We start from the raw sequence: 25,924 nt of genomic DNA on the forward strand, positions 1-25,924 counted from the left end.
GTTTATTATTTTTTGCCCATTCTTGTATCGCATGATGGTGATTGCTCTGCCTCTTTGGATTTTGGTTGCTATAACACCTCCTTCACTGGGTGCACATCTTACCTTTGTGTGTGTGTATGTGACATCATGTCACTGAGCCTGGTGACATGGTGATGGCAGCCATCTATTGAACGGTCTTCTTAAGTGCCTGCACTGTTTTAAAGGAGTTGCGTTTGCTTGCGAAACTAGCTTAACCTCTGTGACACAGATGCATAGTTTGATAGGATTTATCAATTACAGATCTCACGTTTTTTAAGAAAAGAATGAATTGCTTAGGATTATATGATTGAAATTAATATATATTTATTTATGTGTACATTTAATTTTTCAAGATAGCAGAGATTAAAATATGTTAAACAGAAAATGAACCAGTAGATAAGTGGGAGCTCGAAAAATGATAATGGACATCTTGGGGGAAAAAAACACAATTCGGAACATAAAAATATTTTTCACTTTTTCTGCATTGTAACACAGTCAGACAATTGACAATATTGTTGCAGTTTGGGTACAACCAGTAAATTTACATTCTATTATATTATACTTCTGCGGTGGGCTGGTGCCCTGCCCGGGGTTTGTTTCCTGCCTTGCACCCTGTGTTGGCTGGGATTGGCTCCGGCAGACCCCCATGACCCTGTAGTTAGGATATAGAGGGTTGGATAATGGATGGATGGATGGATATATTATACTTTTGTGATTTGTTTTGGATGAGTATTTGCTAATACATATATAAAATATATGTAAAAAGAAAGAGTTTGAAAATAAGGATTAAAAATATACCATATATAAAGACACTGAATTTTTCTCCTTGTAAAGAAAACAGGTAACATGCCTACATTTTCTTGGACACTTCTTGTGCAGCCTGTTGTGGTTGCTGATGTCTTTTCCCATAAATTGTTTTCTAAAGTGAAATAGACTTGCACGTTGCAACTAAATTAAAAGACAAAATGACCACAATTTAGTAGATTTTATTGCAGGCAATATGAAAACAATGTGAGGTAAATGTGTAACATAAGATACACATTTCTTAAAACATCTACATGTACATGGTCTTTATCAGAACCTTCTTCTTCACTTTTAGTGTAATTTATTTTTAATATCTGTATTTCTTAATATGAGTACATATATATTTTAAGGAAATAAAAACAAAATTAAAACTCTGTTTGATTTTGTTAAATTCCTAACTGATTAACTTGTCAACTCACACACAAAGCCCCTATTTGTGATAAAACATACACTTTCTTTTCATCTGATTCTTCATGAGCTGAGTGATATCGACTGGTATTTATGAATTTAGAACTTTCATAGCTTTTTTGATCCAGCCGATATACCTAGAAATCTGAGTGTAAACACCATATTTCCCTTGCCTAGCACAGCCTTCTCCCCAGCTAACGACTCCTGTCACAAACCATGTATTCTTGTATCTTGTGACATGGGGACCTCCACTATCCCCTTGACAGGCATCCTTGCCTTCTTCCTCGTAACCAGAGCAGAACATGTTAACGGTGACTTTGAACTGGCTTGACTCAATGCAGACCTGCCTGTCCACATATGGAACAGAAAGTTGCTGAAGGACAGTGGATTGTCTTCCTCTCTCTTTAATACGCCCAAATCCACTGATCTGACCATATCCTTCCTTCATTAGTACTTTCTCACTGAACTCTTTATCAGGAAGGCATGCTGGTATGACGTACTTATTAAATGTGATCTTGTCTTTCAGTTTTAGCAATGCTATGTCATTGTCATAGGTTTGTGGAACATACTTATTGTGTGCGATGACTCTTTCCACACGGTGTTTTGATTCTCTGCCTTCATCCTTTGTGGTGTCATATTCCCCTGGAATAGAATCAGTAAATTACATATGTTAACAATGGCATTATCAAAACATCATTTTATGTTAGTGTTTGCATTGATGATTTTACTGTTTGATTTTTAATTTATACATTTACTATAGATGTTATAATCTGTATTTGGCACAAATTTTTAAGTTTATCCATGCCAAGCAGTCAAGTGTGTATTTGATTTCATCAAACAGTGTACAATATTAAACATCTCCTGCTTATTTGTGACGTAGTTTCTACTTTATCTCTACTGGCAGCAATTCTTTCATTCAACGCACTAAAGGTTTTCGATCAAAAGAAAATGAAATTTCCTCTGGCAGGTTATAACCATGGTGGGTTTTGATGACCACAACATTAAATATGGTTAAAGCTTGATACTCTTTAAACACAGCTGTAATCCTCAATAATTTACATATTTTTGTCCCTTTCAGATATTCAAAGTTGCTATGCAGGGTTTTCCACTTTCTCTGTTACTTTTTAATCTTTCTGTTGAACCTTTAGCTATCATGCTTCATTGTTAAGATTTAATTAGCCCATTTACAACCGATGGCACTCAACATAAAATTTGTCTTTACGCTGATGATATTTTGCTGTTTTATTGGAAATTCCCCCTCTGATCTTCCACATGTGCTTAGCTCATTCGGTTCGGTTCTACTTCACTTTTACTTTAAGGGTTGATTTGTGAGTTGGGGTGTTCATATCTTTGTTGGTTTTAATTCTTCTCAAAATGTGTGTTGCTTGATCTGCTTTTGTATTTGATATTTAAATGATGATAGTCTTTCAAAAAGGTGTGGTAGGGGTCAAAGCTTTGGTCTCTATAGAGCCATGTACTGGCCACACATAGTGCTGAAAAAAATGCTTTCAGGAAAGATTTCACTCCTATTTTGAAAGAGCTGAGGAGTTAAGTAGAACACCAACATTCATTTCTTTTTAAAATATTTTAAAAAGTGGTCACCATAAATTACAATTTACTTAAGATGTTTCAGTCAGGCTTTTGCATGAGTCACAGTACAGACAAAACATTAACTTATGTTATAAGTGGCATTTTAACATCTGAAGGAAATGCTACTGAAATAGATTAGAGTGCAAAAATACATAGTTCTTTGTTCTAGATTTGTAATCATTTTTATCCTAGTCAGTGATCAGTGGCGTAATCAGATCATTATAGATTTTTGATCTCTCTGTTGTCAATATTTACTTTTGAATACTAAACACATTGCAAACATGCAAAAGAGATCCATCCAAAATCTGACACTATTATAATCATTACTCAGAAAGGCTCAATCTTCCAAATCGTCTTTTCTGTTCTCCACAAGACACTGCAGTACAAGTAACATAACAAGATACTTTTTTTGAAAACTAGCTGAAGTACTTGGGTATATTTGTATAACAGGTTAAAGTAAGAAAACAAATGTGATTTTTGTCATTGCTGACTGACAGGTACGTTCCTCTTCCATTATGTATGCTACTTCTCATTCAATTTCACTATTTTCATGAGTTGAGAATTTGTTCTTTTTGTGTATGATTGGATTAAATAATTGCAATAACTTCTGGCCAGGCTAGAGCAATGAATGGTACTTCTTTTGCATATCCTAGTTACTGTCATTTTACAAACAGATGTTTAATCTGAGGAGTTGCCCCCTCCTTCCCAATGAAAATTTTCAAACATTATATGGACTGTTCTTCAACTTGACAACCTGTAGCGGATGCCACATGTGCTTTATGCCAGGGGCAGTTTGCTGCCTCTTTGGGTGCATTTCAGGAAAGAAGAATACTGTAAATACACCTTTAAGGGGGAGGTTATAACTCGGTCAGGGCGGTTAAAAACCGGAAAAGAAGGGGAGAAAGAGAGACATCTTGTGGTGGAGCAAAGAGAAGAGATGAGGTAGCGCCAAGAAAAAATATCTGCTGGAACAAGTTCTTTTTTTTGAAGACTCAGCGACACAAGGGAGACGCGTCTCTGAAGACGGACCTTTTTTTTCTTCCTTTGATTTCGCTGGAATACTTGGACTGGTAGGATTGAACTTTTTTGTTACCGGCTCGACGGCCGGCGTATTCCCGTATGGTTTCTCTTTGCCCTGCACAATAAGGACAGTAATTCCGTTTGGTCGAACTGGTTTCTATGATTTATGAACATTGCGCGTTTAATCCAGAAAGGAGGGGGGTTTGATTGTTATGTATTTGTTTGTTTGTTTTTTTTCATGTAAGATAATATATGTGTTATTCTTTTGCTTCTTCTTTGTGTTGTAATATGATTTGTTGTTAATACTAAGCTGGGACTGGTGGTGGGGAAATCAATAAAAAGACGAGCGTTGGTCACATTGCCCGATAGATTTTATATATTGAACTGCTTTACATTAGCAGTTTTCTAATCGTGCTTATCCCGGGGTTTAGTTGTTTCTCCCAGGGCAGCGGTACAAACCTACGTGCAACATTTTGTGAGAATTGTGTTGCACTGTTTTTGCATGATTGTTTTCTAATCTATACTAATAAAAGGCAAAGCCCACACTCACTCACTCACTCACTCACTCACTCACTGACTGACTGACTGACTGACTGACTGACTGACTGACTGACTGACTGACTGACTGACTGACTGACTCACTCACTCACTCATCACTAATTCTCCAACTTCCCGTGTAGGTGGAAGGCTGAAATTTGGCAGGCTCATTCCTTACAGCTTACTTACAAAAGTTAGGCAGGTTTCATTTCAAAATTCTACGCGTAATGGTCATAACTGGAACCTCTTTTTTGTCCATATACTGTAATAGACTGCAGCTCGATGGCCGTGGGAGGCGGAGTTGCGTATCGCGTCATCACGCCTCCCACGTAATCACGTGAACTGACTGTGAACGCAGATAATAAGAAGCGAGCGAGTGACGCATACAAGCATACAGTGATCCCTCGCTATATCGCGCTTCGCCTTTCGCGGCTTCACTCCATCGCGGATTTTATATGTAAGCATATTTAAATATATATCGCGGATTTTTTGCTGGTTCGCGGATTTCTGCGGACAATGGGTCTTTTAATTTCTGGTACATGCTTCCTCAGTTGGTTTGCCCAGTTGATTTCATACAAGGGACACTATTGGCAGATGGCTGAGAAGCTACCCAACTTACTTTTCTCTGTCTCTCTTGCGCTGACTTTCTCTGATCCTGACGTAGGGGGATTGAGCAGGGGGGCTGTTCGCACACCTAGACGATACAGACGCTCGTCTAAAAATGCTGAAAGATTATCTTCACGTTGCTATCTTTTGTGCAGCTGCTTCCTGAAACGACATGTTGCACGGTGCTTCGCATACTTAAAAGCTCGAAGGGCACGTATTGATTTTTGACTGAAAAACAAACTCTGTCTCTCTCTATCTCTCTCTCTCTCTCTCTCTCTCCCTGCTCCTGGGGTGTGAGCTGCCGCCTTCAACAGCTTTGTGCCCCGGTGCTTCGCATACTTAAAAGCCAAACAGCCCTATTGATTTGTTTGCTAGAGATTGTTTTCTCTATCTATGTGACATTCTGTGCTCCTGACACGCACTCCTTTGAAGAGGAAGATATGTTTGCATTCTTTTAATTGTGAGATGGAACTGTCATCTCTGTCTTGTCATGGAGCACAGTTTAAACTTTTGAAAAAGAGACAAATGTTTGTTTGCAGTGTTTGAATAACGTTCCTGTCTCTCTACAACCTCCTGTGTTTCTGCGCAAATCTGTGACCCAAGCATGACAATATAAAAATAACCATATAAACATATGGTTACTACTTTGCGGATTTTCTTATTTCGCGGGTGGCTCTGGAACGCAACCCCCACGATGGAGGAGGGATTACTGTATTCATAAGTGCAGCTACTGCGGAAACAAAGCACGGTGTAAACCGTAAGTTTAAATTAAGTTTATAGAAACACTCCCGCTGCCGTTTGCAATACCATATTCGCGACATACAAGTTTAATGAGAAGACACGAGGTATAAATGAGACTTTGGATCACTTTGTAACAGAGTTAAAATTGCTGTAGCGAGAAACTTTTAAGTGCCGGGTCTTAGCTAACATTAAATAAAGCCGTGGACATCGCAACATCACATGAGAGCAGCTCACGTGAACTGACTGAACGCAGCACGAGTGATCACTCATTACACAATTGAGAAGGCAGCGAAACAATAAGAAGCGAGCAAGTGACGCATACAAACATAGTCATAAGTGCAGCTACGGCGGAAACAAAGCACGGTGTAAACCGTAAGTTTAAATTAAGTTTGTAGAAACGCTCCCGCTGCCGTTTGCAATACCATATTCACGACATACAAGTTTAATGAGAAGACACGAGGTATATACGAGACTTTGGATCACTTTGTAACAGAGTTAAAATTGCTGTAGCGAGAAACTTTTAAGTGCCGGGTCTTAGCTAACATTAAATAAAGCTGTGGACATCGCAACATCACACAAGAGAGCGGCTCACGTGAACTGACTGAACGCAGCACGAGTGATCACTTCGATGAATCAAACCTGTTCTAAAAACACATTACACAATTGATAATGTAGGAAAAGAATATGAAGCGACTGACGCATACAGACATATTCATGAGTGCAGGTACTTCGGAAACAAAGCACCGTGTAAACCTAAAGTGTAAATTAAGTTCATAGACCTACAAAAGGTTGCCATTGATTTGAGGCAAGATTGCTTTTCTCCTGTACAACTATACGTTGCATTCTCAACAGTAAGCTTGCACGGCTTGGTCATATTACAACCGGAGTGCTGAACTGACAAGGTGGTATACAAAGAGAACTATAGCAATCGTAATAAATGAACAATAAAACAGCAGAGAACCTGTGCATTAAATAAAAAGGCTGCTTCCTTGGCGAAGCAAGGAAAAAGGATGGCGCAGAAAAATCCACAAGTTAATAGACACGCTGTCGCTAAATACTCGCAGGCAAATCCACAAGTTCATAGAGATGCTGCCACTAAATACTCGCAGGAAAATCCACAAGTTAATAGAGACGCTGCCGCTAAATATTCGCACGCAGATCTACAAGTTAATAGAGCTTCTGTTTCTAGGTACGATCCCAATAATAAAAAGCGACTCAAACGAAAACAACAGGTTTGGCTCAAAAAAGGCAATTATGGATTTGCGTACAGCCACCGAAACTTTGTAGCGGCACGAGACTTCAGGTCACGTGTCTGCAAAAGAACCTAATTGAGGCCACTGTTTTTACTGGCAGTGGCTCAGGGGAGAGAGTTTTTATTCCTCACATCCCCGTTATACCCTCTGATCTCCCATTTCAATTCAAACACCTCCAATTTCCAGTAAGGCTCTGCTTCGCAATGACAATTAAGTCTCAGGGACAAACCCTACCAAAGGTTGGCATTGATTTGAGGCAGGACTGCTTTTCACATGGCCAACTGTATGTTGCATGCTCAAGAGTAAGCTCAGCGCACAGCTTGGTCATATTCCAACCGGAGGGCCGAACTGACAACGTGGTATACAAAGAGATCCTTAACAAATAATTATTTTTATATTTTCCCTCAGTTTAAAAATGTTTACTTTTCTTCTTAACAATTTTAAGGCAGTACTTCGCCGCTGCGAAGCGTGGGTATTTTGCTAGTTGTGCTAAAAAAGAAGAGGATCAGATAAGACCACTTGCCAAAAATAAGGGGAATATAAAGGTTAAGGGTTTGATTTTAGAGGATAACATTTGAAGATGTTTCAGCATGCACAATACATGTACACCTTTTTAAATACAGTTTGACAATTTAGATAAATGGTATTTACATAATATTGTGTTGGGGAGTAACGCTGTAACGGCCGACCCCTTACCCGGCCGGCAGCTACACCTCCAAGACCTGTGGCCTGGATAATTTACTGAGTATGAATCTAACTATCAAGCCATACCTCTAACAAATTACACTTTCCCCACAATCGACGGTGTAAATATAAACACACAAAAGCAGGTATGTAAAATTATACTGATTAAATGTATTAAATCAAACAACAAGACAAATGCAAAAATAGATAAACATATATAAATATAAATATCCCTCCACCACATTAACAACGAGACACCACCATATATAAATACAACAAAACCCTCCCTTGCCCCTGTAACATATAACACACAACACGAATAACAAAAAATGAATGATATACGGAATGATCGTGAACTTGAGTCCGGTTATAAAAACTGTCCTGAATTCGGTTGACTGAACTAGTGTTAAATGAGTTGTTTGATTTTCCCGGAACAAAATGGAACAGCCTCACCGTGAATCCTCGGTGCGTGGTGGATGATGAAGTCTGACCCCGGGGTCTCTCGTGATGAGGGTATTGAAGTAAGTCCGGCGGATTGAAAAACAAACTGGATGAAAATGCGCGATGGCTCGTGGTCGTGAAAATGAAAAGTCTCCTTCTCTCCTCTCTTCCTCCTTCCTTTCTCTTCTCCCGGCTATTCCCTCCTGATTGCTTAAATAGTCCTGTGACGGCTGTAATTGCTTAATAGTCAACAGGTGTTTTCCAGGTTTGAGGCTGTGGCCTTCTTCCATCATCCGTCCCCCTTTACGGGGACGGCATTTACTGATACACACACATAAACAGCAAACGGGACAATGGAAAGAGACGCACTCGGTACTAACATTTGACAACACTAACTATGTAGCCCCGCTACAACGCTAAACTGGACAAAGAGGTTAAAATATGGCCAGATGAATATTTACTTAATGTATGTACATATCTTGTAAAAAAATATAAAAGCTTTTGTATAGGCAGTAACCATGCTGGGGACTGAACCCATGTCACCGTCAACAACATAACATTAAATTTGTTCTGCTGAGATTCATGATAGAGATTGATGAATTAGGTCATCTAATCTTTAGCAAAAATCTTTATGAGTATATCAGGGGAATTCTGATGCGATACAGGGCCAGCTAATCCTTTCAGCACTGTTTAGGTCTATGTCTGCCGCTGAGTTTTCTGCCAGGGTAGTTTGTAAGTAAACCTGTAAAAGTTGCCCAGGAAGCATCTTCAGCATACTCAAGCCACCTCAGCTAGCTCCTGTTGATTCAGAGAAGCAATTCTACTCAGAGCACCTCCTTATCCTACCATATAACAACAACTGCAAAGCTACTATTAACACTGTAGCATTGCTTAATTAATACTGTATTACTTAATTATTGACCCAATAAATGCAAGTTATCGCCAATATACTAACAACCCAATTGTGCTTCACTCACTCAGAATATGGAACCAATGTAGGAAGCATTTTAAGATACAGAATCTTTTATCGGTGGCACCATTGCACGAGAACCACCTTTTTCAGCCCTCGCAGACCTACACAGTTTTTAATGTCTGGAAAACATTTGGGATTAAATCACTTAGAGAACTGTACATAGACAACATCTGTGCATCCTACGAACAATTACATTCCAAATCTAACTTCCCAGCAAGACATTTCTTTTACTATCTTCAAATCAGAAACTTTGTTAAACGAAACCTGCCCAATATTCCTCACCTCCTACCTACATCTATGCCCGGAAAAAATATCGATCAGTCTTGAGGACTCAGACAGCATTTCTGTAATATATAAAACCATTTTACAGTCCCTCCCTTTCAAAGATCCAAGAGGACAATGGGAAAAGGATCTCTCACTCAACATATCAGAAAAGGAGTGGAAGGTAGCAATGCAGAGAATTCACTCGAGCTCCATATGCGCAAAGCATACAATTATTCATCTCAAAATTATATATCGAGCACATCTGTCTCACTTAAAACTGTCCAAAACGTTTCCAGGGCGAGATCCAACCTGTGAACACTGTAATCAACTTCCAGCCTCACTGGGTCACATGTTTTGCACCTGCACCAAATTAACATCATTCTGGACCAAAATCTTTACATGCCTGTCAGACAGCTTTGGAGTCACAATCCCTCCTAATCCACTAACAGCTGTGTTTGGTGTACTTCCAGATGGGCTTAAAGTGGAGAAGGACAAACAAACTGTGATTGCCTTTACTTCAGTATTGGCACATAGACTTATTTTGCTCAAGTGGAAGAATCCTAACTCTCAGTGGGTAACTGATGTTATATACTATTTGAAACTGAAAAAAATCAAATTCGCACTTAGAGGATCTGTGCAGAACTTTTTCAAAACCTGGCAGGATCTGATCAATAACATTTTAGAATAAGCTTTTAAAGCACTGAGGAAGCAGATTCTCTTCCCTTTTTTTTCTCCATTTATTATTATTCACTTATTAATTTATCTACTTACTTATTTTTACTAGCTTTAAGTTTTACTCTGCTGGCTTAGCTCTCTTTATCAGGGGGTAGCAGTTGATTTGTTTTCATTCTTATGTTTGTAAAAATTTATTTATTTGTATGGAATGTTGTATGATTTTAATAAAATCAATAAATCAAAAAAAAAATTATTGACTCAGAAATGATGAAAGAGGAATTTGGCAAAGCAAAGTCACCAGGAAATCAGAACAATGGTGTTCATTTTCAGCTCCTCCCCTAGCTGGGGTGCAAATCTTTGTTTCATGTGCTTTTTGTTCATTGTTCAGTTATTTATTTATGTTAATGTTATTTTTGTTTATTATTTGCATTATTCCTTGATAGTGATTTTTGTCTCCAAGCCTTTGTTATGTGCCTTATGTTTTGTGGGTGGTTCCCTAAGAAGATGGACCACCTGCCCTATCAACACCAGGGATTACCCTGAGCCCTATAAAGGCAATGGTTTCCCACTGTTCTTGGCAATTTATTTGAATGGTGACTCCTTGTGATTTTTGTGATTTTCTTGTGCTTCTGTGATTTCCTGGATTGTTGGAACCTGTACTCTGTTTTTTGACTTCACTTTGGATTTGCGATTTGGACTTGTTCATTTTTGATTGCCTTGCCTTTTCAGCCAAATCTTTTTTGTCTTTTGTGCTATACAGAGCTTCTTGTGTTATGGAGCATTTTTGTGAAGAATAAATCTTTTTTTATATAGATTCTGTGTTTTCCCAATTACAAGAGGAGGGTTTCAATGGTAATATCCTCCTCAGGTGGGCATTTTTGGAACATTTTGGGACTAAGGTGCTTTAGCACAACCAAGTTTCTAACAAGCTGTTTGTCAGTTTGTAAGCAAAATGTGATGACAATCTGTCTAGCATTAGACACAACATTGTACTGTTAAAGAGCTTAATGTGTGAGGTTTTCTTTGCAGGAAAACAAGGAAAAGAAGCATAGTCATGGTCAGAAAAACTCAAAGCTGTATAATCTACAGAACAGTGTCAAAGCCAAAATGAGAGGGAAAAATTAAAAGTTAAAAAAATCACAAGCAAGAGTCAAAACCAAATAAAAAAAATACAAAGCAGAGAGAACAACTAATCACAAAATTGTGCATCAAGAAGGGTTTTTGGAATCAGTCAACTGGTATTGGTAAATGATCTCATGAGTGAACTTTAAACCCATCACATTGTTAATGCAGGTCACGAACTCTGAGGGCATACCCCTAACAACACTGGAGCTGCCCTAACAATGAGAAGACAACAAAGCAACGACTGTAAATAACCAAGATGGTAACGAAAATGGTACAACATAATTTATAACAAAAAGGTACATTTTAAATCAAAAAACTAATGGCAGATTTATTATCTAGGGCTCGAGAAGCACCTAAATCTAGTACTCAGCCTTATAAATTGCTAAATAAAAATGTATAAGAACTTACAATGAACCCTTTTGTAACAAACATGGTCGTAGTCATACAAACAATAAAAAACATGATGTAATGATAAAAAAAAAACAATGTTACATTTTAACAGACAGATAGATGGCAGAGGATCTATATAACATACAGACAGATGGATCAAATAAGATATACTTACCAACCACAACTATAAATGATCTTGATTGATTCATGCAGTGAGCGGCAGTTAACACAATAGTTTCACTTAAGATTGTTCCACCACAGAATCCTAAATTTTCTTCATTAACTAAGAGAGCCTAGTACAAAAGAGAAAAAATAGTTTTCCACTTCTTTAAAAGAACACAACTGGTTTCTCCAGCTCTTCCTCCATTTTTCCTTTTAGAAGTAAAGACAGCATTGACACAAGGCAGGCACTAACCCTAGAGGAATGACAGTCCATCAAAGGTAACACTATTGCTTACAATGATTTTCAAATCTAGTCAATTGGTTTTATTTCATCCAGAGTATACTTAATCTATTTTCAAGGAAGTAGGGACTATATGTAAACTCTACACAACAAAAATGAACCCAGATCTCTTAACAATTGTGTGTAGCAATTCCTGAATTTTTATATCACTTAAAAATAAACAAATTAAAATGTATGAAGGTATAACATACCGAAACATTAAGCTAGACTTACATAACGCAAATACCTTACTTTCAAATGGCATGTCTGGACATGGCACATAAAGCAATAATGTGTGTCAGGTAGAATTGTTTTTGGTGAATAAAACGTTCAGGTCTGTTCCTTTTGAAGATGTTACTAAATCTTTAGAGACGCTTTCTGAACTGCACTTTTAGAATTTGGGAGTTTTTAAACAGGTTTTTGCTCCATTTCCAACATTTTGGGTATTTGGTTTCTTTCTTTTTCATTGTGGTTTGATTAGGTTTGTATTTTGGTGCTATTCACATTTCAGTTTCTGTGCGGTCGCCTGTCCAGTGATGGGGCCGCTGTTTTGTTTTTGTTTAAACAGCCAAACCCACAGATCATCGTAGACCTGACTTGTATGTACAGCTGCCAAATTTCAAATTTAACAGAAACTGACAGCCCCCATGTCTGCCAGTTAGTCCACAATGTAGTTACCAGCTGGGTTGTTTCTGTTCTGTTTTTTCAGTTGGCTGACCTATAACCAAATGCAGCTCCTCATTTCTGTTTGTCTCTGCAGGCAGCCTAGGGGACTCTCTTTTGTCTGCACAGTTGCTTAATATGACAGGAGAGGAGCTGCCCCATTTCTGACTAAACTGAGAGGTAGTGGTTGTCTCATTTTCTGTCTGCGTGCAGCAGTAGGTTCAGATAACTCCACAAAAGCAATTTTGTAATTTTGATTTTTTTCCTCTGGATTTTGGTTAAGGGTATTACTTTTGGTCTAAAATGCATGGTTAGGCTTCCTTGTCACAATTCCACCTGACTTCTCTGTACAATTAGGAAACTGACACTCCAAAAGTAACATTAGTGATCCAGCAGCTATAAAAGCTATATTGTTTTTATTCAGCCATCTACAGTAGATCATGACATGTGCCAGCTCTGCCTCATTATAGATTTTACATTTTTTCCACCATTAAGTATTCATAGTTTATTGTCATGTCAAATTTAAAAGCTATGTCTGTTTTTATTTCAAATTGAAACTCACTAACTCTTCTGTATTTGACTTTGGAATTATTGACTTATATCTACTTACTTAAAGCTTTAGAGTATCCATTAATCACAGTTAATTATTAGTTGTATTGAAGCTTTACAACTCAAAAACACACCACCGTGATGTGCAGCTGTCATGTTTCAACTGGGGGTGTCTTCCCATTTTGTGCCTTCTTTGTTTATTTTAAATTATTATTTTCATATGTTTCTTGTAATTATGTGTTTTTGTTAATATTGTTCTGTTTGCTCACCCTTTAGTTCCTATGCATTTTGTGTTTTTCTCTTATGCTTTTTGTGTCTTTTGGGTGAAACCCCAAGGGGCGGGTTCACCATGATGTCACTTCTGAAGGACAGCCCACAGCCTGCATATTCTGTTTCTTTTGTAAGTATTGATTTTTCAGATTCTGGAGTCTTCCTTCTGTTTTGCAGTTTCAACTTAAAATTTCTTATTGGAACTTTGATTGGTTTGCCTTTTTAGGTAAGTCCTTTTGCATTATTTTTACTTTTTGCCATTTTTTATTCTTCTTTTACTTATATAAATGCATTGTTCTTTTATAAAGAATCTTTGTGGACTTGCTCCACAAGCCAAAGGTTTTTTACTGTTGAGAGGCATTTTGATATATTTTGAGATTTTTAAGCAAATTAGAATTTAAAAGTTAGTTTCCCATATTTAGATCCTGATCAAACCCAAAGCCAGTGTGTGGAGTTGCAGTTCAGGCTGCCTAGGGTGAGGCCTATTCTAGGCAGGCTCTGCCCTGTTCTTTTGGTAAGTGCTTTAGAGGCCTCACTCCATTTTTCAATTTTTTCCGTGCTATTTCATTACAAAAGGAACAAAAATGGCTGCAGGTTTCCAACCACATTCATTATGTGAGTGACTTAACTGCCAGTGCTTAACTGTCACAGAAACGCTATGTTTTGAGTGCCTTACACAGAGTTATTATGATTATCTAATTAAATCTCCTTTCTTGTATTTTTTAGTCCAAGAACTCTATTTTTCTTGTCAAAATTATGTGTCAATGTTTCTTTTTGATTTTATATTTTTATTTTGAACCAATTCAACCTCTATTTTGTCTTGTGCAGGAGTTGCTATTTTGTATATTTACATTTTACTGTTTGGCAGTAGATGATGCCATTGTCTTTTTTTATGATTCTTTTTATATTACATATTCTTGATGGACCAAACGTTTGATTGACAATAGCCTACCTGCCATGGGCATTGTCCCGGTAGACAATTTGTACCACCAACGATCCTGGTACCATCATCTTCTACTGCTTCAATTAAGGGTTCATTTGCGGTGTCATTAAGTGTATTGCTTGCGCTGACATTGCTCATTGTTACATTGTAGCTTGAGTCACTCGTCGTCATCTCTGTAACTGGAATAATTTCTTCATCTATCGTGGATCGTGTGATGGGAGCTCTTATTCTTCCACATGAAAATTCCTCTGTTTTTGAAAGCAAAATGGGAGTTAATTGATATAAAAATAACATGAAAAAACAAAGTGAAGAAAAAAAGAACCCCATGAGATGTGCAGTAACTCAGGTTCCTCTCTTCCCCCAGTTTGAACCATTCCCTGTATCTCTCATTGGACCTTTCACAGCCTTTTCAGCTGTTCCTTGTTCAAAGTGATGTTAACTAACACAGCTTTGTGTTGAGGTCAGGCTGCTCGACCTTCTTCACCTTCCAAAATGGAGTTCACACAAATCTTTCTAAACACAAAGTTCATAATTGTACACTTTTCCTAGTCCTCACTGTGTTTTCACATTGTATAGTTTACAACCAAGTGTGTGCTCCAATTTGAAAAGAGCTTCTACCTTTCTTATAAAGTGGTGCTCATTCAAAGATGCCCTGAGATGACTAGTAAATACCAGTGATTAAAAATCTTTCACCAGGCGGCATACTGTATACTGTCATTATTTATAATGCCATTACTCAACCTTATAACTAAATGTTGTTTAAGTTGATTTGTGCTTTTAATGCATAGAATGAACTTAGATTTAGCTTTGAAACTTTAAATTCTACAGTAATCCCTCCTCCATCGCGGGGGTTGCATTCCAGAGCCACCCGCGAAATAAGAAAATCCGCAAAGTAGAAACCATATGTTTATATGGTTATTTTTATATATTTTAAGTCCTTATAAACTCTCCCACATGGTTTATAAATATTCCCCATATAGTTATACAGCATAAACCCTTTATATTCTCTTAGTTATTAGGTAAGATTCGTTGAAATTATGTATGTAAACACAGTTTATATACTACTCACAAACATACGTATCGTATATCATTGAGGAGTTTTATTTAATACGTAATACAGTTTTAAACATATTGTAATTGAGTAGGTAATATAAAAATACGTGAAAAATCTATAACATGTAAATGCTGTACATAAAACCAAAATGTTATTTTAAAGATACTGTAGAGCGTCTCTGATATCACATTTGTTACAGCCATTACGATAGACAGGCCACTGGCAATAAATACCAACAATGCAAGGAAAAAATTATATAAAATGTGTGCACAGTTACAATAAACATACATACATGTACTAAGTACGTAGAACAATAGTTTTGGGTACTCACCAACTTGTCAGATAATGATGACATTTACTGCACTGTCACAGCTGTTCTAAAGGAGCCTCTTCAGGCGACTGTGTAGCACCGCCGTCGTCTTCTTCCACTGAAGGCGTACTAGGCAGTGTTTTGCGTGTAAGGAACATCGTGATGGGCAGTTGCTGGCGCTGCTTTTTCATTTGTGTAAAGAGGTTCCTATACACTTCCGTGGCGCCGTCAAGAGCATTTTTAAATTGCAAAGAACGAATCATTTGCTCGTCCCATTCTTCAACTGATGTCTGGAGATCTTTGCCATTCGTAGAATGGTCGCGAGATGCTCGAGAGTTAGCACAGCACCCAGGAGCTTAACTGCGTGCTCTGATTGGGTAGCTTCTCAGCCATCCGCCAATAGTGTCCCTTGTTTGAATTCAAATGCGTCCCTTGTTTGAATTCAAATGGGCAAATCAACTGAGGAAGCACACGTACTGTAGACCGCAGACATCCGCGAAGCAGTGAAAAATCCGCGATATATATTCACATATACTTACATTTAAAATCTGCGATGGAGTGAAGCCGCGAAAGACGAAGCGCGATATAGCGAGGGATCACTGTATATATATATATATATATATATATATATATATATATATATATATATATATATATATATATATATTATTTTTCACTTTACAATGCCTGGTTCATTGATGTCTCTTAACAGTCCTGCTATTTTTATGGATTTATGGATGTATATGTTAGTTTAACACCACTGGCTCCTACTTTACACCAGGATTGGCATCTGGTTAGTCTGGCTCTTGGAGTGGAGAAGTGGTTTAGTGTTTATGTAGCATTTTCTATACTAAACACCATTCTAAGGAGCTTTACGTTTACAGAGCATTTACAGAGATGTTTACAATTATTTGTATTTATTTCTGTAACTGGAATACAGGTAGGTAGATATATACCAGGGTTATGGGATAGATAGATAGATAGATAGATAGATAGAACTTTATTTGTCCTCAGGTGGATATATAGCTTTTACAGAAGCTCTATAAATAAATACATACATACATATGTACTTACAAACATATATGTACACACAAACTACAGTATGAACACACACCAAAATAACTAAAAATTCATAAAAAAGAAAAGTTCTCACTTGGCAGCCCCAGTCACAGTGAGGCATTATGCAGACATATTGCTGTTGGTATAAAGGAGCCCCAGTAGTGTTTCTTAACTCATTTCTGCTGAATAATTAATTGCCTAAAAGTACTCAGTGTTAGTGTGTCAGAGAAAAGATGTTCAGCATTGTTCATAATGGCATTCAGTTTTATTTTAATTTTCTCCTTCGCTGTTACCACAAGGGGGTCCACAGTGTGTCCTATAACTGAGCTTATCCTTTTAATTAGCTTGTTGATTCGGTGTGCCTCTCTTGGAAGTGTTACCATCACAGCACACAACAATGTCGAAAATCATACTGGTCATCACAGAGTTACAGAAGATGTGAAGGGTGCCACTTCCCACATTAAAGGAACACTGTCTCCCAAGGAAAAAGAGCCTGCTCTGCTCTTTTTTATATAGTACCTCTGTGTTCCAAGACCAGTCCAACCTGTCATTAATGTGGACCCCCCCCCCAAATACTTATAAGAGTGCACTACATCAACATCCACTCCCTGAACAGTGGCCAGACACAGCAACTCTTTGGATGGTGAAGGTCAAGCCAAGTTCCTTGGTTTTGCTAATGTAAAGTTGCAGACATTTTTTTTCTGCACCAAGAAACAAAGTTCTCTATCTGATTCTTATACCCTGTTTTGTCCCCTTTACTAATGCACCTCATTCGTGCAGAATCACCTGAGAATTTCTGCAAATGACATGATCTAGTGTTGTATTTATAGTCTAAGGTGTACAGTGCAAAGAGAAAAGGAGACAGAACTTTCATTGTGGTGCTCTAGTGTTGCTCACACCCACATCAGTCCTTGAGTCTCATAAACTGTGGTCTGCCTGACAGTCTATTGTCCAGGATATCACAGGCATATCCACCTGCATATCTCTGAGCTTACCCCTTAACAGGGATGGCTGGATGGCATCAAAGGCACTGGAGAAATCAAAAAACATAAACTTCACAGGACTGCCATCTTCGTCCAAGTGAGAGTAATCTTTGTGGAGGAGATATATAATTGCATCATTTATTCCAATCCTTATCTGACAGGCAAAGTGCAGTGGATTCAGGTGGTCTATCACAAGATGTCTCATATAGTCCAAGACCAGCCTCTCAAAGGTCTTCATGGTGTGAGACATAGGTGCTACTGGACTATAGTCATTAGGTGAAGAAGCGCCTGCCTTCTTTGGAACAGGAACACTGCAGGATGTTTTCAACTGCAGCAGGACTTTCTAGAGCTTTGGGAAAGAGACTGAACAGATGACAGAGAGCACCACAGAGTTAGTCAGCACAGGCCTTAAGAACTCGAGGACTGACTCTATCTGGTCCGGCAGCTTTTGCTGTGTGTAGCTTCCTTAGATGTCTCCTTACTTTGTCATAAGATGTAGGAAATGAGCTATGAACACTGTGGTTTAAAATCCAAAGACTTTTTTTCATTTATTAGTTCTTAAGAGTCACATACGTAAATGTTTGTCAACACTTAATGAGTCTATTGGTTGAATTAATAAGTATGTCATAGAGACTTGAGGAATGATAAAAATAATCATGAAGATTAGGATCTAGACATTCACAGAAGTATCTTTCTACAATCTACCCTTTATGAATACCAGTTTTAAATGTTAAGATATTAAAGGATAAGTTCAATATTTCTGAAGTCAAAGTTATTCTTCACAATCATGGTATAAAATTTATGCATGAAATTGTGTTGAAAAGTTTTCTATAAATTAAAGAAAATACCTAGCCTGTTCTTGCATTTTATTATTAGGTGCAAATGTGAAAAGAAAAGCCTTAAATCTTATTGAATATGCAGCATGTTCATGTAATTTTGGCATGGAAATAAGAGCAAAACATTTTTGTAAGATTCCTCTGTGTGCTTCACCTCACTGCTTGTCTTCCTCCATGACAAACTTTCAGCCCCAGGGGCATTGTTTCATTTTGTTAAGTCGTCTCCAAGCACTGTTACAATTGCCATTATTTAATGTTAATTACCAGATGTGAAGTGTCTCTGCTGTGTTGACAACTTGACAATAATCACTGAAAACGTTACACATGATCACACAGCAATCAATGATTGGTTTGGGGTGTGTCAAAGTGTTTTATCATTGTTTGATTCTATTGTTTTATTTTCCCTTTTTTTATAATCATACGTTCACATGGCATGTTACAGAAAATGTATATTCATTGGCAATGTGATTGTTACATACAACGAAACTCTTATGTGCATACTTCACAAACACACCCCACACTGCCGCTCTCTGGGAATCTCACTCTATAGGTTATGGAAAATAAGAACACTGAATTTCATAGGCAAAAAGTAGACACAGGTAAGGAAAAACATATCATTTGAGTGCATATCTGTCGATAAACCAAATATGATTAGATCTGAATACACATGACATGAAAAATAATGTGATTTGAGTATGCATGTCCCACCAGTGCTTACAGACATTGTGAATCACAGGATATGCATACTCAAATCTGATGATTTCACTGGCATACATGCCTTTTCTGCTGCTCTATCAGACTTTCTGCAGAGTTTTATCCAGAGCATTGTTTGGTACAAGCCACAGTAGAATGTAACTTTTTGTCCAAATAGGGGGTGCATCCTGAGAAAATTACAAAAGTCCACCCATAAGGCCAGTTGTAACCAGACATAACAAACAGGAAACATCCTTACCTCTTAAGAAAATAGTATCAAGAATCTGTTACCAAATGTATTACTTCCAGCTTACTTTTGCTGTTACAAGCATGCCTCAGAAACATACAAAGGCACCTTTGCATAAATCAAAACAGTTGCTGTTTCTAAATATTCAGTAACTTTTAAGACTTTTGTTTTCAAATTTATGACCCAGCCCAATCACTTTAAAAACACAAGTAACAGGCAAGAGATTTCTAAAAATGTATAAAAAGGGGCTTGTTTTAGACCTACTGTCTATGGAGGATGAGCGAAAACTTTAGATTCCTGAAAAAATTTTGATCTTCGGTTTTCAACGGATCTTGATGTTTTAGGGTCCCCTGATACCAAAAAATCGATATCTCGATGGTGGGAGTGTACCGGTGTGTGTGCCTGTGTGTCACAGTTTCTTGAGTACTTCCCTAGCACTGTAAGTACTTCCAGATTTAAAATAAAAGTGACCACTTGACCTCATCCAGGAGAGTTGGAGATGGGTGGAAGTGGACAAAAGATCACCTGGGAGGTGTAGAGGAGGAGAAAAGACAGGGGAACTGAGGAGAATTGTGCTTAGTGTGTTATTGGAACCTTTGTGGAAGGTAACTGTGAAAATAAACCAGTTTTATTTGAGCAGGACTTGTGTCTGTGTGGCTGTGTCTAGGGTTTGGGGTTCTATGCCCGGTTCTATGCCCCCGGTGGTTCACAGATTTCCTAAAGGGAAAGAGCCTGTATCAGGTAAAGGGGCAGGCACAACTGTGTTAGCAGGTGGGCACTCGGTCATTACATGTGACATGGCCAATGATATTCAGTCATTTAAATTGGTCTGGCAATGACATCAGCAACTATGGTTGGTTAATCTAACATACCCCATGACTAGGAAAAACGTAATGTGACATTGTCCCCATTTTAGGTGTAACACCTGAGAGGCATAGACCAATTAGAGGCTCTTTCTCATTTAGTTCTGGACTATATTCAAAACAACGAAAACAATTGACAAAAATCGGCAAAGAGAACAGGGATGAGACAAGACAGGAAAAAAAGAATGGATCTGGGGAGAAGACCGCTAACGAGAACAGGACACTTGGTATTTTATGCCATAGCTGGTGTTTGTCCTTGCTCATTTCTAAAATTGTGAGGTACAAATCTTGCATGACTAGCTATCACACTCACCTTTAGCAATGCAGGATTTTCCATCTTCATCAAGGTAGTAGCCATCTGCACACATACATCTGACAGTCTCCTGAACCACCTTGCAGAAATGATCACAGTTGCCGTTGTCATTTAGGCACAGCTTTGGTATTTCTAAAGGAAGAAAATGTGTCTTTTATTATAACGTGGTCTTAAGGAACACTTTGAACAACTACCTTCACATTATGATATCTGAAAACCGCTGGGGTACTGTACAGATGTGACCTGTGACACTATCTAATGTTGATACACCCTAGATCAAATGAACATCTTTTTTGTTTTCACTACACAGTATTGTGTTAATGACAGTAACTTTATAATATAAGAATAATACCAAAAAATTTAAGCATTTTGTTAAAGAATAATGGACTCGGTATCATTGAAAAAAGCCAGATCTATTTATTAATGATGAGGAACTTGATAGCAGAAAAGCCTGTAGTGAAACCATCTACTTGTAGTTTCCTGTGAAATGTAACGCATTACTGATCTGGTAAATAGGTGCCATGGACAGATGAGCAGAGGGTGGAGACAAAAGAAGACATGGGCACCATAAGTTGTATTTGGTAAAAGAGTAACTAACTCTTATGGCTGGAGATCTCCTTCAACTGCTAAGCTGGGCTGGGCGGTCTCATGGTCTGGAACCCCTACAGATTTATTTTTTTCTCTCCAGGCGTCTGGAGTTTTTTTTTGTTTGTTTTTTCTGTCCCCCCTGGCCATCGGACCTTACTCTTACTCTATGTTAATTAGTGTTGTCTTATTTTAATTCTTACTTTGTCTTTTATTTTTCTTTTCTTCATCATGTAAAGCACTTTGAGCTACATTATTTGTATGAAAATGTGCTATATAAATAAATGTTGTTGTTGTTGTAAGCTTATGTAGAGGGGGTGGCACAAGACCAGAACTGTTCTCCTAGATGAATAAAGACATTTATGTGGAATGCTATGGAGGGCAAGTAAACAAAGATTCAGGAATGCAGGATGCTTGGTAATTGGCCCCTGGACTTTCAAAACGCACTGCTGAGCCTAGAAGTGATTTTGGGGATGCATCATGAAACTATCCAAGTGTATGGTTAAGAGTTGCCCCCTGCTAATGTACCACTGGCCCTTCAGTCAAGGAGTGTATGGGAAAAGATTCATCTGGCATAGATGTAGTCTGGCCAGAAGGTAAAAAGAGAGTTGGAGAGAATTCAGAAGATGAGCAGAAGAGTGTTGTATGCTTCTGGTACTGTGGTTTTGGTCTCTGTGCAAGCAGATGTTCCACTCTGCATCAAAAACAACAGACTCTGATCTATATAGGGAGGCCCAATACAGAACTAGGAATTGTTATATGTTTTATTTATTTGATACATTTATGTATCCTTCCTGTCTATTTGTTTTATAAAAGCATAATTTTGATAAAGGTTTGAATTCTAATTAGGAAAGCACACAGAGATGCTCCCACTCCAAAATGCTGAGACTATAAGAACATAAGGACATAAGAAATGTGACAAATGAGAGAAGACCATTCAGTCTATCAAGCGTATTTATTTAGCTAATAGCTAAGCTCTCCCAATATCTCAACCAGATTTTTCTTAACTATTTCTGAATATACAGACATGTATTTCATGAGAATTATTATCATCCAGCTTTTTTTTTATTAAAAAACAAGATGAAAAATGTGTTCACATGTTTTATTTGTTCATTATATGTTAGCACCCATTTATTCAAATACAAGGTTGCACAAGTATTACTTGTAAGATGAAAAAGAAATGAAAAACATTTATTCTGATTGTGTTCATTGAAGTATATGATAGTTTGAGTTCCTTGGTCCCAAGGTAATTTGGTTGCAGGTTTCTAGTATTTCTAGCATTGTCTTCAACATGATTTAATTTTTCTAAAATCTTTCTATTTTTACAATGTGCAAAAGACTACAGGAGTGTCTTTAAACCTAACCCTACCCTCAATCTCCCACGTCCCTAAATTTCCAAGGCTAGACATACCTAACCCTAATTTTCCAGTCAGTGCATTATTCTTACTTTTTCTAGGCCTGATTCTTTAGTTACAAAGTTACAAACTTTATTGATATTTGGATACTTTGCTATAGTTTGAAGAGCTTACATTTCTTTGGCCATCTGTGTTTAACTTTACCCTTTTCTGTAGTTTTCTCTCTTAATTGTATCCAAATGCTGATGTTTAGCAACAAGCAGTGCAGAAACGGGTGCAAACAACATTGAATGCTAAGGGGGAACAATTACTTCACTGCCATTTTCACTTGTCTGTTCAATAAGAAATGTTTCTTACAAATGCACAGGTGAGTGAATATGGCACTGGAGTAATTGCTCTCCTTTAGCATTTGGATAAACATTAAGAAAGCAAACTCTTTGAAAGGGGTGAAGTAAAAAAGTGACAATGGATATTTGAATATTGTTTTACTTTTAGGATGTTTAAAGTAAAAGCAGTACACTAATTGTGAAACTGATTTGAATAAAAATCTGCAGCTACAGGGATCCCCCAGGACTGAACTTGGAAACCACTGGTCTTCCATATGTTGCAAACATCAATGTAGTAAACCCAAAAAATATGAAAAAGAACTTGAACAATGCTTTGGCATTTGAATGTCAGTCCAATCGAGATACCTACCCACTTCACAGTTTTTCCCCTGAAAACCTTCACTGCAGAGACAGGTGTACTCCCCTATACCATCCTTACAAGGAGCATTGTTTTGGCAAGGCTTCTTTTCACATTGGTCTCCATCTACAGACACATAAAATAAATAATTATTTGGCAGTCATAGATAGTCGTTAGTGAGTGACGAAACAAGCAAGTTTCCATTTTGCATACAATTTTGCGAAACTGACACTAACATTATTTTTTGCTGGCAATTTTGCAATTGCGGAATATGAAACTCACTAAAGAGTTTTTTTAAGTTTTTGAAGGTTTTTTGGGAGGATGTACTGCAAAATAAGCAATATCACCTCACCTTATTCACACTTTTATATTTACCCGTGTTCCTTTCTGCAGCTGCGTAAGTTCAGATAATCCGTACCACATTGGTAAAATCAACCTTATTTATGCCTCTTGTTCATGTCACCACAAATGTGACATTTTGCCAATTTTCGGCCAATGAAGCCACCATCATGCACTTTACTGTGTTTTTTTCACATGAAAACTCAGTATATGGAAAGTCACAACTACCAGACTCCTACTCTGCCACCTATTTGCATACAAACTGCCTTATCCTAGTGTAGGATAGGCACACTTCTGGTGAGTAGAATTCTTTAATTAAACACTAAATGACAGGCAAACACATGTTTAATGAATGCATAACAACACTTCCAGGTGATAACTAAACACTTTTCTTCTTGTGAGTGGCACACATCTTTGCTAAAAGCAAAACACACTTTATTTTGCAATTTTTTTTGCGAGGCAAAACACTGAGTCTCACTGCTATTCTTTTTCCCTCATCTCTATTACTCATGTATAACAGGCTTTCTTATCCAGCAGGTTGAAACTATCATGAAATAAACTGAGTTTTACTATCTTTCTTTTTTAGAATAAAGGGAAATGTGATACAAAATTCATTTCTTGTTTTGCAAGTAAAATTGTGCAATTGCAATATTTAAAAAATCCAAACGATTCTGTGAAATAAGACTGGGTTACTGAAGCATGATATTTTTGCTGGAATTATATTTTATAAAGGGATGGTTAGTCAAACCCCAGAATTTACTTCTTTACCAATAATATTTTACCTTTGTATGTCTTGTCATGCATGCTGTGGATCACTGTCTGGGCACATCTGAGGTATGTTTACCACCCTGGGTCAAGAAGGGTCAATGGTGCTAACTCTTCTGTTTCTTCCACAGTACAGAGAAGACGCCCACTACGGGCAACTGACTCCGCCCATTCTGGTTCCCTACCTATAAATCACCGAAAGGAGGCAGTCCATTCTGAACAGAACACACTGCAGGACAGAGCTCCTAACTGGTGACTGACATTCTGGACTTTTTTTGTTCCATTTTGTGCCCATAATGGCCATTTTTGTTTATTTTGTTTAGTTTGATTAAATGTGGATGGCCAGGATGAGGCCACAACATTTCCTTGTGAAACTTTTAGTTCTTTACTTGACCATAGTCTGTATGACCTGCGGTGGGTTGGCACCCTGCCCAGGACTGGTTCCTGCCTTGTGCCCTGTGTTGGCTGGGATTGGCTCCAGCAGACCCCTGTGACCCTGTGTTCAGATTCAGCGAGTTGGAACATGGATGGATGGATAGTCTGTATGAATTTACATACTTGGTGGTAATAAGACTGAATGAAGATTATATACTGCAACCTGAGGAAAAATTGTACTTCTGCTGAACTTGTGTTCACAGAATTAGTTTAACCTGGCAGAGGCTGAATCTTACTTTTCAGGGCAGTTCTAATATAATCAGCCAAATGCAATGGATTGGTGGGTATTTCATATCTGCTAGTAGTAACACCAGACTGACTGGACTGTAGTGTAAACTACAGGCAAAAAAGCAAGAATACAAAATAAAATAACATGACTTTAGAATAAGTAACTATAGCTGTTGCGAATTTCTAAGCTTGTTTCTTTCCAAACCATTTGTTGACTGGAGGGTAAAATCACCAATATTTAGTATTGGTCTAATTAAATCCTAAAGATGTAATTCTATTTGGCCAGAGCATAATCAACTGTACTATTCTCAGATGAGTCAACTATTGTGTACATATCGCCCTTCCAAAGAAGACAACAATAAAACCTGTAAATAGCCAATTGGTTAAATATAAAATAGCCAAAACAACACATAGTAGAATGTACCCACAGCATACTTCTGTAACAAATAAAAATCTTAGTAGTAAGTTGTATTGCTGTTCAACGGTGAGAAAATGTTTTCCAAGAAAATTAATGACATGTTCAGATATGAGAATTCACTTTCATTCTCATACAAGGTATTTTTTTAGTTAAAAAGAAAGCCAATGATTATTATAGTGCTACATTTCCCAATAAAAGTAACATTGAGAATGTGACTTGACAAAATTAAATACATTGCCATTAGTTTTGATTTGTTCAACTTTTCCTTTAAGAGCTGCCTTATTCAGTTTTCTGTCTAATCTTCAATTTTTTGTATTCTGGGTTACACGGTTCTGGATACAATCAGACAGATGACATATTC

The 25,924-nt window shown here is 37.6% G+C and overlaps 1 protein-coding gene across 1 annotated transcript in view; it reads right to left on the minus strand.

The window, feature by feature from the left end:
• Window positions 1–988: 988 nt before the first annotated feature.
• The window catches only part of f10 (coagulation factor X), a 33,967-nt gene continuing 9,031 nt past the window's right edge, over window positions 989–25,924 (minus strand). The window contains exons 4-8 of the mRNA XM_028801133.2: window positions 23,391–23,504; window positions 20,755–20,886; window positions 14,406–14,644; window positions 11,705–11,822; window positions 989–1,872 (exon numbers count right to left, since the gene is read on the minus strand). Of these exons, the coding sequence (XP_028656966.2) occupies window positions 1,322–1,872; window positions 11,705–11,822; window positions 14,406–14,644; window positions 20,755–20,886; window positions 23,391–23,504 (1,154 nt within the window). The 3' untranslated portion in view covers window positions 989–1,321. The remainder of the gene's footprint in view (window positions 1,873–11,704; window positions 11,823–14,405; window positions 14,645–20,754; window positions 20,887–23,390; window positions 23,505–25,924) is intronic.

The sequence above is a fragment of the Erpetoichthys calabaricus genome, chromosome 4 (assembly GCF_900747795.2).
Source record: "Erpetoichthys calabaricus chromosome 4, fErpCal1.3, whole genome shotgun sequence".
NCBI lineage: Eukaryota > Metazoa > Chordata > Cladistia > Polypteriformes > Polypteridae > Erpetoichthys > Erpetoichthys calabaricus.